General features: G+C 43.3%; 1 protein-coding gene across 2 annotated transcripts in view; it reads left to right on the forward strand.

The window, feature by feature from the left end:
• Positions 1-13,854, forward strand: part of NTSR1 (neurotensin receptor 1) — a 128,820-nt gene that overhangs the window by 92,934 nt on the left and 22,032 nt on the right. For both annotated transcript variants that reach the window (XR_014549193.1, XM_083618964.1), the window contains exon 2: positions 12,604-12,805. Coding sequence is in view for 1 of the 2 variants with exons in the window: in XM_083618964.1 (XP_083475090.1) it covers positions 12,604-12,805 (202 nt within the window). In the remaining variant the exon portion in view is untranslated. The remainder of the gene's footprint in view (positions 1-12,603; positions 12,806-13,854) is intronic.

Genomic DNA, 13,854 nt, shown 5'->3' on the forward strand with positions numbered 1-13,854 from the left:
TTTCCAACTGGTAACCCTGGCAAATACATTAATTCCTCTAGGTGCAATGTCATATAGTGGAACGGTCTCCCTCAGAGCTTGTGAACCCTCCTTCTTTGGAGGTTTTTAAGCAAAGGTTGGATGCTTGTGGATGCTTTAGCTGAGATTCCTGCATTGCAGGGGGTTGGACTAGATGACCGTTGGGGTTCCTTCCAACTCTGCAGTTCTATGATTCTATATCCATTCAATATTGCATTGTGGAACGGAATGGAGATTTCAAGTGGCATGGCCCCAGCTGAGCCTAGGCCCAGCTGGAGATCCACCTACTACAAACTCCACTCAGCCTGATGGATCTTGGGTTTGGATTGTCCCCTTAATTAATGAAGAAAATGGCCCATCATCATCATCATTTATTATTTATACCCCGCCCATCTGGCTGGGTTTCCCCAGCCACTCTGGGCAGCTTCCAACAAAATATTAAAATACAGTAATGCATCAAACATTAAAAGCTTCCCTAAACAGGGCTGCCTTCAGATGTCTTCTAAAAGTCTGGTAGTTGTTTTTCTCTTTGACAACTAGTGGAAGGGCATTCCACAGGGCAGGTGCCACTACCAAGAAGGCCCTCTGCCTGGTTCCCTGTAACTTGGCTTCTTGCAGTGAGGGAACTGCCAGAAGGCCCTCGGCGCTGGACCTCAGTGTCCGGGCAGAACGATGGGGGTGGAGACGCTCCTTCACGTATACTGGACCGAGGCCATTTAGGGCTTTAAAGGTCAGCTCCAAAACTTTGAATTGTTCTTGGAAACATACTGGGAGCCAATGCAGATCTCTCAGGACCGGTGTAATATGGTCTCGGCGGCCTCTCCCAGTCCCTAATCTACTGCCGCATTCTGGATTAGTTGTAGTTTCCGGGTCACCTTCAAAGGTAGTCCCACATAGAGCGCATTGCAGTAGTCCAAGCGGGAGATAACCAGAGCATGCATCACTCTGGCAGGACAGTCTGCGGGCAGGTAGGGCAGATAGGCTCAAGGCTGGGGCATTTGTTGTCTACAGGCGCCAAGAATTTCTCTCCTGCATAGATAGGAACTGAAAGTTTTAGAAACTGGGCAGGAGAGTGGAATGTATATTAGAGCTCTCTGGTTCTTTTCTGAATGACCTTTGCTTGGCAAAGTCAAAGAAACAACTTTCTCTTACACTTACGGAGAAGTGTAATCATTTAGCAAACTTGTGAAGTGCTGTGAAGTTTTCGTAATGGTTGAAAGCAAAATAGCATTTTGATGAATAAAGAGCTCCATGGGACTTTTAAGCTGCAACACAATATCTAGGACTAAACTATGCATTATGCCCAAATGATGTAAATAGTGAAGCCCTTTTAGTTTTTTTTAATGAAAAGCAGCATATATATATATATCTATAGTAAAGGTAAAGGGACCCCTGACCATTAGGTGCAGTTGTGGCCGACTCTGGGGTTGCGGCGCTCATCTCGCTTTACTGGCTGAGGGAGCCGGCGTACAGCTTCCGGGTCATGTGGCCAGCATGACTCAGCTGCTTCTGGCGAACCAGAGCAGTGCACAGAAACTCTGTTTACCTTCCCGCCAGAGCGGTACCTGTTTATCTACTTGCACTGTGACATGCTTTCAAACTGCTAGGTTGGCAGGAGCAGGAACCGAGCAACAGGAGCTCACCCCGTTGCGGGGATCGAACTGCCGACCTTCTGTTTTTGTTTTTTTAAATAAATTTTTATTGATTTTCCAACATAAATTGAGACACTTCACAACTAACAATACATAGACAAACAAACATATAAACACGTATAATTTCATAACCTTTTTTTCTTAAGCCTTATTTCAACGACTTCCCCATACCTCCCTTTCAGCAACCCCTAATTTCAATTACTTATGATTCAATTTCTTTGATCCTTTTTCTCTTACTCAGTCATTTATCACTGCAATTCTGTTTTACATTACCCATGACATTTTAGCACTCATTAATTTTACAACAGTTCTTAAGATAAACTTTAAATTTCTTCCAATCTTCTTCCACCGTCTCTTTTCCTTGGTCGCGGATTCTGCCAGTCATCTCGGCCAATCCCATATAGTCTATCACCTTCGTCTGCCACTCTTCCAGCGTGGGTAGTTCTTGTGTCTTCCAATACTTTGCTAAAAGAACTCTTGCTGCTGTTGTAGCATACATAAAGAACGTCCTATCTTTCCTTGACACCAATTGGCCTACCATGCCCAGGAGAAAAGCCTCTGGTTTCTTATGAAAGGTACACTTAAGGACCTTCTTAATTTCATTATAGATCATTTCCCAGAAGGCCTTGATCCTTGGGCACGTCCACCAAAGGTGGTAGAAAGTACCTTCAGTTTCATTACATTTCCAGCATTTATTATTTGGGCGTATGATAGATTTTTGCAAGCTTGACTGGGGTCATGTACCACCTATAAATCATTTTCATAATGTTCTCTCTTAAGGCATTACATGCCGTAAACTTTATACTGGTGGTCCATAACTGTTCCCAGTCAGCAAACATGATGTCATGACCAATGTCTTGTGCCCATTTAATCATAGCTGATTTAACCGTCTCATCCTGTGTATTCCATTTCAACAGCAAGTTATACATTCTTGACAAATTCTTAGTATTGGGTTCCAACAATTCTGTTTCTAATTTTGACGAACCGCCGACCTTCTGATCGGCAAGTCCTAGGCTCTGTGGTTTAACCCACAGTGCCACCCGCGTCTATATATATCTATATATCTATATCTATATCTATCTATCTATATCTATATCTATATCTATATCTATATCTATATCTATATCTATATCTATATCTATATCATCTATATATATATGGCAGAGCAGGGAGTCTTCTGCTGGCAGAAGACTGTGCCCTAAGTCTGGATCCAACTTATAACCTTTTTTGAAGAGTAGGGTGGGGTCAACTAAATTGTAGACTTCTCACCTTGGTGGGTGTAAATAGCTTCTCTCTGTTTCTTGGAATGGTAGGGGAAAATGGCAGCAGTCTCTTCCTCTTCCTCTTCCTCTTCCCTCCCATCCCCCCAACCCAACCCCTCCATTCCCAGATCAATGCTATCCAATTATTTCCCACAGCAGCTGCAGATCAACCCAGGTCAGATGGGGAGTGGAGTCTGATGGCTGGCTATTTCATAAATACTGGAAATTACTTTGGTCCTGGAGAAATAATTGCATCTCTCAAATGTTAGCGACGAGGCAACCGAATTGCTTTTCACCCCCAGTGATCAGCAGCCTGATAGCCGGATGGAAGTGTGTTAGTGCCTCGTTTTGTCTTGCTGGCAGCAAATATGAGGCACCGTTGGCTCGTTTCCAGTAGGGAATTTAACACTCAAACACTGCTGATATCTGCGAGTAGCCAAGATGGGATTGGCCCCAGTCTATTGCTGTGCATTTCCACTAAATGCTTCAGCCAATGAGTTCTCACCTAAGGTGATCTTTCTACAGCGCGGAGGCTCCAGGGCTTGATTGCCATCCCACACTGCCGAAATTATTATGTCCAGCTCTGCTGATTGACCGCTACTCTCAGACCAGCCCCCAATTTCTCACTATTCAGACCTATGATGCGGCAATGAATTGAAGCAAGAAAAAAATATTTGGAGAAATAACAGAGTTCTGAGCAGCTAATGATAAAGCTAATCTGGAGAAACTGAGATCAGAGAAGGGACAGGTAAATATTATTATGGAGCCGCTCCAGACTCATGTTTTATTGCAGGCAAGGACAGTGTGTCCCATTTTGCCACCTGAGGCAAAACAGGATGGTGTCACCCCACTGTCACATAGCTGTCAACTTTTCCCTTTTCTTGTGAGGAATCCTATTTGGAATAAGGGAATTTCCCTTTAAAAAAGGGAAAAGTTGACAGCTATGCTGTCACCACCACAGCCTGCCTTACCCAGTCTTATGTACTGAGTTGAATAGGATCCAGAATGCAGCAGCCTGATTGGTCCTAGAACAATAGGATCCAGAATGCAGCAGCCTGATTGGTCCTAGAACAATAGGATCCAGAATGCAGCAGTCTGATTGGTCCTAGAACAATAGGATTCAGAATGCAGCAGTCTGATTGGTCCACAGGAGCCACACAATCCAGCTCCAGGTGGAAGTGAATCAGCGACCTGATTGACCTACAGGAGAATCCCGGAATTAGCCATTCATGTGGGGCCCATTGTGTAAATAATGTATATAAAGCAGACATTCTGGGGGAACTTCCATTCCTCCTCACCACTATGAGCTGAATAAAGAGCATGAAATCCGCTCTCGACTCCAAGTATATTTCACCCAGGTTGTGGGAAGGCATCTGCAAAGCAGCAGCAATGGCGTGTCCTGCCAAAGTCTCATGAGATATTGTGTGTCACTCTATGAGATCTCATGAGATTTTGGCAAGATTTTGGCAAGTGGTGGAGCGTGTGGGCAGGGAGCCCAAAGCACACCCTCTCTTGGGCTTCTGCCTCCTGAGGCAGCTTCCTCAGCCACCTTCATGGGTGGGCTTGGGCCGGTCCTGATTCTGCAAGAATCAGTTCCCATTGGTGGCTTCCCAACTGGAAAGCTCTCCCCAGAGAGATGCACCTCGCACCATCACTATCAGCCTTTAGACACTGGGTGAAGGCATTCCTGTTCACCCAAGCATTCCCCTCATAAATGGTGTTCATCTTTTATTTGGGTGTGATAGAATGTTCTATCTTCTCTTCCAAGTCTGTTTCTTGAAACAGGCTGCAATAAACCCAGATGCCAACTTTGCTGCCACATACACCCAGACAACACCATCACTGGACCCAAGAACATCAAACATACCATCTCAGGCCTATTTAACTGCTCATTTTCTAAGATTGTGTATGCCATCAAATGCCAGCAGTGCCCTTCAGCTCTCTATATTGGACAAACAGGCCAAACCCTACACCAAAGGATAAATGGACATAAATCTGACATCAGGAGTCACAAGACAGAGAAGCCAGTAGGAGAAGACTTCAATCTCCCAGGACATTCAATACAGGATCTCAAAGTAGCTGTCTTATTACAAAAGAATTACAAAACAGACTTGAAAGAGAAGTTGCTGAATTACAACTTCACTAAACTGCAAACTATGGAGAGACCTGGTCGTAATAGAGATATTGGATTCCTGTCTCATTACATATGCCAATCATCTGCATATTATCCCTTGCTTTTTCCTGCAGGACTAATTGCAGTCGTTAACAGTCATCAACAGGTTTACCATACCCATTGAGTTAATCACCCATCTCCTACTACCCTCCTGAGAAAAACCCCACCCCACCCTCCCACTATATATAAGGGTCTGGTGACTTCTGTTTCAGTGTATCTAAAGAAGTGTGCATGCACATGTAAGCTTATACCAAGAACAAACTTAGTTGGTTTCTAAGGTGCTACTGTTGTCTTTGTCCATGGAGTTTCCTTGGAAGGGATACTGGAGTGGCTTGCCGGTTCCTGCTCCAGGTGGATCACGTTTGGTCAAAACTCTCCACTATGACCTGTCCATCTTGGGTGGCCCTGCATGGCATAGCTCATAGCTTCTCTGAGTTATTCAAGCCCCTTTGGACAGTGTTCTTGAAGCTACCAGCATGAGTTTGACCAAACTGTGGGAGGCAGTGGAAGACAGGAGTGCCTGGCGTGCTCTGGTCCAGGGGGTCACAAAGAGTCGGACACAAACGACTAAACAACAACAAGGTGCTACTGGACATTTTTTAATTTTTTTAATATATCTTAAATTTGGTATTTATGTTCTTTAAAAATAAAAAATAAAAAGGAAATTACAAGTTGCTTCAAGACAGTTTTTTATAGTAAGTGGGATATAAATAAAATAAATAAAATAATGATTTATGCTGTTTGGAGGTTTGTGCTTATTAGGGTTATCATACAGAATGGCGTCAGGAGCAGAATAATAACATGCGTTGGATTTGCAACAGATCCAGGATTTGGATCAGCGTTGCAAAAGTTATGTCTCCAGTTTTCTGGATCAATCTCAAGTATGCCCGGGAAATGGAAAATATATGTGGATGCACAAAGGGCAAGTTTCACAAACCCATAATCTGATGACAGGCAGGATAGACTGAGTAGACAGCAGGAGTGCTTGAGCAGAAGCTGTATCCAATTATGCGGGAATAATTGGATGTGGTGGGAAGCAGTGCATTTTGGGAAATGGTATCAGCCTGCCCTTTGCAAGTTGGCAAAAAAGAGAAAGAAAATCATTACAAGTTTTACTGCTAACAACCCAAGTTTAATGGCTTAAGAAATGTCTAGTAAACAGGCCCGATATTATAAATGTTTCCAGGAATTCAGAACCGTCACAAGTCAATTAATCTATGGAGGTGCCTCTCCTGTGAAGCTTCAATGGTTTTGTGGTGACCATAAACAATTCCAGCCGCACTCTTGCCTGTTTATGACATCTCCCAAGCCTTGGTTAAATGATTTCCATGGAGAGAGAACATAGTTCATCTGCTGTCCCATTTCATAAGAAGAAAGTAATAGTGTGCTGTTGTTGTTTAAAGCTAGCAAGCACGCAAACCCCAGGGATGGGGAAGTTGTAAAATAAGTTGGTCTGAATCAGTCTTGCCCATAGTCTGCCTTTTGCGTGTCAAGACCCCGAAGCCACCCCCTCGTTGATGAATAAGACACAAGGACATGGATATTAGGTTAATGGGTACTGGGCAAATTTAGGCCATGACTTTATTGGTTACAGAATGTGAGCGGTTTTGGCTTAGGCATTGGAATTTTTTTTAAAAATGTTTTATTAGCAATTTCAATATAACAACATATCAAAACATATCATATTCATTATTTTTTCCCCTTTCCCCCCCACCCCCTCCTTTTCTTTACATTTCCAACATATGTTTGACCCGGTTTTGTACATTTTTGCTATCTGTACTGGTCTTAAATACCATCTATACATCATTTTCATATAGTTTTCTTTCAAAAAAGAACAGTCTGTAAATTTTAAATCTGTTTTCCACAATTTTTCCCAATCCTCAAATTGTATGTTATGTCCTATATCTTGTTTCCATTGGATCATGACCGGTTTTACCTCCTCATCTTTTGTTTCCCATTCTAACAGGATACTATATGCACCCTTCAGCAACTTCACTTCTCCTTCTATAACTTCCTTTTGAAATCTAGAAGTAGTATAACCTAATCCTGGCTTAGGCATTGGAATTGACCCGACTACATCGGACTCCTGCCCGTCATGCTCCTGTAGGAGTAAACCACCGGAAGGGGGAGCCCCGTTGATGCAAACCAACTTGAGATCCCCCCTAGGTTCCCAACGGGGTCGTGGCTTGGTCCTAGCACCCGCCCCAGGCTTCGGACAAGATCCATACCCCCAGATTCCTTTAACGGAATACCCTTAAGCTTGGAGGGGCAGATGATTGTCACACCTCCCCTCCCCCATCATAAGGTCAACCAATGCCTAACCATAAAACCTTACAAAGTTGTGACGATTGCTACGAGGTAGGTGAAAACCCTACCAAGTGGGAAAATTCCTACCAGGCCCCTCAACGGCGACCAACCGAGGTCCATAGCAAGGCCAATGTCAAAACCTGAAAATAAGGAGGGTGGGTGGGAGATTGAGGAAGCGAGCCAAGAGGAAGCTCTCCAGCTCGTGCCTTAGTTTAAATGGGGCCCGGCCACAGCCCCCCAGCCAGCGGATTGGCTGTCTGGACAATGATGTGTCCGGAAACCTCTGGGTGATGCGGGACTTCGTCCCCTGCCCCCAGAGGGGAGTGGGTGGCCATGTGGTCCACGGCAACTCCTCCCCACTGGGAAGTGGAGCGGATTAACTGTTTCATGCTGTTGTTATAATAATAATAATAATAAATTATTTATATCCCGCCCTCCCGAGCCGAAGCAGGGCTCAGAGCGGCTAACAACAATAAAAGTAACAGAGCATTCTGAAATCAATTCATTCTAAAATCAATTCAAAATCGTATTAATGGCAACCATTGGGCTAGAGTTCTGTGAGGGATACCAAAAGAGGGGGTCAGACTGTGCCTTGGCCAAAGGCCTGGTGGAACAGCTCTGTCTTGCAGGCCCTGTGGAAAGATGTCAAGTCCCGCAGGGCCCTAGTCTCTTGTGACAGAGCATTCCACCAGATCGGGGCCACAGCCGAAAAAGCCCTGGCTCTGGCTGAGGCCACCCTAACCTCCTTGTGGCCCTGGACCTCCGAGATGTTTTTGTTTGGCTGCTGTTAGCCTCCCTGAGCCTGGCTTTAGCTGGGGAGGGCGGGATATAATTTTTTAAAAATTTTTAATTATTATTATTGTTGTTTGGTTGTTGTTGTTGTTTCTTGTTGTTATACCCCACCCATTTGGCTGGGTTTCCCGAACCTCTCAGGGTGGCTTACAGTGCATATAAAAACATAGTAAAACATCAAACATTAACAATTTCCCTATACAGGAACTGCCTTCAGATGTCTTCTAAAGCTTGTATAGTTACTTATCTCCTTTGCTTGTGGGTCGCCTAACTCCATACCCTCCAACATTTCTCCAATGAAAATAGGGATGTCCTAAGGAAAAGTGGGACGTTCCAGGATTGAATCAGAAACCAGGACAGCTTCTGTAAATCCGGGACTGTCCCTGGAAAATAGGGACACTTGGAGGCTCTGAGACTGATAATAGAGACATTTCTGGTAGAAAATACAGACTATACTTTTAAAGCATATTTGAAGCATGTTTGCCCTCTCGAAGAATACTGGGCCATGTCGTTCACCCCTCACAGAGTTACAATGCCCAGCAATCCTTCGCCAACTACAGCATTCGGGATTCTTTGAGAGAAAGAACGTGCTTTGAATGTGTTTTAAAGGTAGGTCCACGGCCTGAGAGAGGAAAGTCAAGCAGTAGCTGGTCCCAGCCAGACCTGTGCGAAGGGACTGACTGCTTCACGTCTCCCTTTGAAGAAGAGGGGAGAAAGCTTACCAAGTCAAATGCAGCTCAGATGCTTCACAAACTATCTCCATCCCAGCTTTTCTAAATCTCAAGGAGGCAGGTGAAAGCGAAGAGGCGGGGCCCCATACATGACAGGTAGGCTGGATCAGGTCCACCTAACTCAGTGCTCTCAATGTGGCCAACCAGACACCCATGGGAAATCTGCAAGCAGAATAGCACCCTCCGCAATTATGATTTCCCACAACTGGTATTCAAAGACATACTCCCTTGGTCAGTGAAAGTAGAACATAGCCACTGTGACTTATCCTCCATGAATTGCTCTGAAGCTCTTTTAAAGACATCCAAGTTGGCACACATTGCGGTAGCAAATTACTATATTATTTACTGTATAAATTATTAGGCCAAACTTTTGTGTTGCAGCTTCTGCAGAACTGGGAATTGCGCTTCTTTCATCATCCACAATTTTAAAAGCATAGAGAGTTGGCAGCTCTTAAGGACACTTTTGGAGAGATCCAACCCATCACCTTCCTGCTGTTAGAAACCTTTCAACTGTGTTATTTGCTGGTGGTCGTACAAAGCATCAGCCAGGTTATGGAAGGAAGCAGGACACATTAGGGTGACTTAGGGGAACGGAACTGGAGATGGAAAGATCAGAAGGAGGAATTTGTTGAAATGACTTACAGGAATATTTGTGCGAAGTCAGTTGATTTGGTATTTAATTTGCTGCTGTTACTGTGTGTGGAACCTATTGCTGAGGCTGTGGTTCCTTAAAAAGTTACAGGTAGGTAGCCATGTTGGTCTGCCGTAGTTGAAACAAAATAAAAAAATTCCTTCCAGTAGCCCTTTAGAGACCAACTAAGTTTGTTATTGGTATGAGCTTTCGTGTTCCTGAAGAAGTGTGCATGCACACTAAAGCTCATACCAATAACAAACTTAGTTGGTCTCTAAAGGGCTACTGGAAGGAATTTTTTTATTGTGTTTCTTCCTTAAAAAGGTAAAGGTAAAGGACCCCTGGATGGTTAAATCCAGTCAAAGGAGACTATGGGATGCAGCGCTCATCTGACTTCAGGCCAAGGGAACTGGGGTTTGTCTTTCCAGGTCATGTGGCCAGCATGACTAAACCACTTCTGAACACCATAGTTCAAAGAAACGCCGTTTACCTTCCCGCCACAGCGGTACCTATTTATCTACTTGCAATAGTGTGCTTTCAAACTGCTAGGTTGGCAGGAGCTGGGACAGAGCAACGGGAGCTCACCCTGTTGTGCGGATTTGAACCACCGAACATCTGATCGGCAAGCCCAAGAGGCTCAGTGGTTTAGACCACAGCACCACCTGCATCCCACATGCTTCCTTGACAAGAGCATGGCTATCCTACAAATCTAAATGGTAAAGGGACCCATGACTATTAGGTCCAGCCGCAGACAACTCTGGGGCTGAGGCGCTCATCTTGCTTTACAGGCTGAGGGAACTGGCATTTGTCCACAGACAGTTTTCCCAGGTCATGTGGCCAGCATGACTAAACCACTTCTGGCGCAACGGAACACCATAGCTCAAAGAAACACTGTTTACCTTTCCGCCAGAGCAGTACCTATTTATCTACTTGCACTGGCATGCTTTTGAAGTGCTAGGTTGGCAGAAGCTAGGACCAAGCAATGGGAGCTCACCCTGTTGCGGGGATTCGAACCACCAACCTTCTGATCAGCAAGCCCAAGAGGCTCAGTGGTTTAGACCACAGCACCACCCGCATCCCTATCCTACAAATCTAAACCAGCTTTAAACTTTTCACAGCACCCAGCCTAAAAACCCTGGAAACTGTAATTCTAGGGAGAGGGGGCAGGGGTCTGAGCAACCTCACAGAGCAATGGTTTCCACCATTATTTGATGTGTGCTGTGATAATAAAACTCATTTCAAAAAAATGTAAGGTTCTAGTGAAGATATGGCTACACATTGGTTGAAATGCAAAAGATCTTGGTTGCATTCAATGTTTGAGTTTCCTTCAGAGTCAAGCACAAGTTAATATCAGTGGTGTTTGCTTTATTGAAAAACACATACTGAGGGTTTCAGAAATGCTATAACTTGGATTTGTTTGTTCAATCAATTTCAATCCTCTGGGGCAGAGGTTATTGGCTAATGGGATCACGGGCTATAGAGACCAATCATTAAACTTCACACACAAAGAAGACAGCTTTATAGAGGGGAAGGAATAAAATGGAGTTCAAGGAGAGCCCAGGTTATAATTTTTTTTTTCTAAAGATGAATGAACCAGCAATTGTGAATCAGGAATCACTGATATTGTGAAGTGTTAACTTGCACCACAGCAGCCCAAAGGGATCCTGCTGGCTATTTACAGTAGATAAGAAGATCAAATGCTTATGCCAGTTAACATGGGAGCAACGATGGAGTAAATGGACCATAAACTTTTCAGGATGTTTAATTTAGTCCAATCCTGCACCCAAGGTTTTGCCTCTGGAATGCATGTGTTCTATAGTTGGGAATTTCATATTCCCCAGCACTCTGCAATTTCCATCACAGGTTTATCTCTAATTTAGAGAATGAGGTGATGTACTGAGAGCACCAACAACATATGGGCGCTGAGTACTTTGTGAGGTTTGGGAACCCAGGAAATATCTGAGTCAGGTTGACATGGCAGATTCCTCTGGATTAGGGCTAAAGAGAGAAGTGTTGAGTTTTTATTTTTCTCTGCTGGTTAGTGGATGGGAGTATACTATTGCTTTCTGTTACTGTGCTGCCAATGTTGTTGCCACAACCATTGGAGGATGGGAGCTACAAAAGGAGGGAATATGTTAATGTTTATATGTTGTTTTCTCATTCTGATTTATAATGTCTTTATGTATTCATAAATATCGTAGAGTTGCCAATTGTTGAGCTTTTTAAGTCAGCCTGGTTAGCAGCTATTGATAGGCTGGTCAACAATGTATTTGTCTAATCCTCTATTTAAAAACAACAACAACAACAAACTCAAAAGCTAACCATTTTTTTGTGGTGCAAAAACTTAATTCCTTAGAAGCAACTTTTTCTTCTTCTGCCAAGTATGGAAAATAGACAGAAGCACAGAAACATATAATATTTGCAATACGGAAAGGGCTTTTATACAAGTCAGACTTCAAACTGTGTTTTCTTTTATGAAGCCAGTAAAAGGGAAACCATTAATGCAAAAAGTCTCAAAGTGCTGTCTGCTGTCTCTTAGGCAAATACATTTTTGTGAGCTTTGACATTCCTGTCCATCTCCCTATTTGATCAACCATTCCTTAAAGAAAGAGGAAAATCGTGCCTTTCCTTTTTTTCCTTCCAGCTTCCTTTTTTTTTCAGTCGTAGTTTGCCACTGTTATTAAATTCTAGAATATAATTCATGATGCTCTTGATGAGGACACAACTCTTGATGAGGACACATTGTACTCAATGGGGTTGCGTTATTGCTTATTTTAATAGGTTGTTTATATTTTAATATTGGAATGGGAGTGCCCTATGGTGTATTCCAGTTGCGTGATGTGATTATGGATGTATAGGTTTCAATGGTTATATAACGATTTTTATACTTCTAAGTTGCTGAAATGTCAATTTTGACATTAGCAGTATTTAAATTAAAATAAATTTGTTTAGTTTCTGGTTTGTGTTTGTAAATATTGCAATTATCAATAAAAGTTTTAAAAAAAGAAGATGATGATATCTGTCCTCTCTCATCCAGGTCAACGCTTTCATCTCCTTCGTTTTCCCAATGGTTGTCATCTCCGTCTTGAACACCATAATTGCCAACCAGCTCATCATCATGTTCAAGCAAGCCGCACAAGAAAACCAGGTGTGCACAATTGGAGGCCAGCAAACGATGCTCAGCATGTCCATGGAGCCTGGCCGGGTACAAGCCCTGAAGCATGGCGTCCGAGTCTTACGTAAGTTCAACTTTCTCTTTAAGCCCTCTTCCTAGATTCCTGCATATCTTGACAGACTTTCTTTTGCTGAGGTCTGGCACTTGAGACTTGGAAGTTACCGGCTACTAACCTTCTCAAAACAAACTTCCAGAATGCCCACCTCACTGATGAAGCATTTTCCAACTCCTGTTTGCTTTAGGCTAGCAAAATGGCTGCCATCATGGACTGTGGGTGGGTGGCAAAGTTTGTGGAGATACCTTCAAAGTTCCCCTTAGTATATAGAGGCCTCCCTCTTGATAATGAGTAGCTCCATGTTGGCTCAAACTATATCGGCACTCCACACCTGAGTTCACTGTTAGGGGGATTGCTCAAGTCTTTCAACTACCTCTTATTAAATGGGACATCTTGGATTGGAACATGGGCAGTTGGCAAAGGTTTGATAACATTGGTGTTGCTTAGAAGATACACTGACAACTGTGTTACTGTGTACACTGGAGGATGTCTCCACTGTACACCTTCTCCTTGAAATCATATAGATATATGCTTGTTAAGAAAAGTGATAGCTCAAATTTCCTGTGCTGTCCCAGAATGTATGATCCTGGGATCCAGGTAAGGCCAAATGAGTCAGTCTTGCCTATAGTCTCAGCGATCCATGATGACTAACCTGGAATACTGTGTTCTACCTCCACTGGCTACCACTTGCTGGGAGGGGAGAGCGTTATTGCACTCAGGGTCTGCTTGCAAACTTCCTACTGCACATTACTATTTGAGCTTCTGCTAAGGTCTCAGTGTGAACTAGTTGTTAATTATCCTCGAATAAATACCAGTGTTAAGATATTAATCATATCTGGGATTTCTTTTAAAGCTGCTAATCTGAGAATGAACAAAAGAATATTTTAACAACACAGCAGTCTTAGCTAAACGAGTTCCCAATGCAAATACTGAAAGGGGGAAAACAACCACCCTGAATTGATATTTTATTAGATTTTACAATATAATTAAAACACAGGTCTACGTGTCATGTTCAACACAGTCATTATTTCATTATTTAAATAGAATCCACTTCCATT

The sequence above is a fragment of the Podarcis filfolensis genome (genome assembly GCF_964270895.1).
Source record: "Podarcis filfolensis genome assembly, chromosome: 6".
NCBI classification, from domain to species: domain Eukaryota; kingdom Metazoa; phylum Chordata; class Lepidosauria; order Squamata; family Lacertidae; genus Podarcis; species Podarcis filfolensis.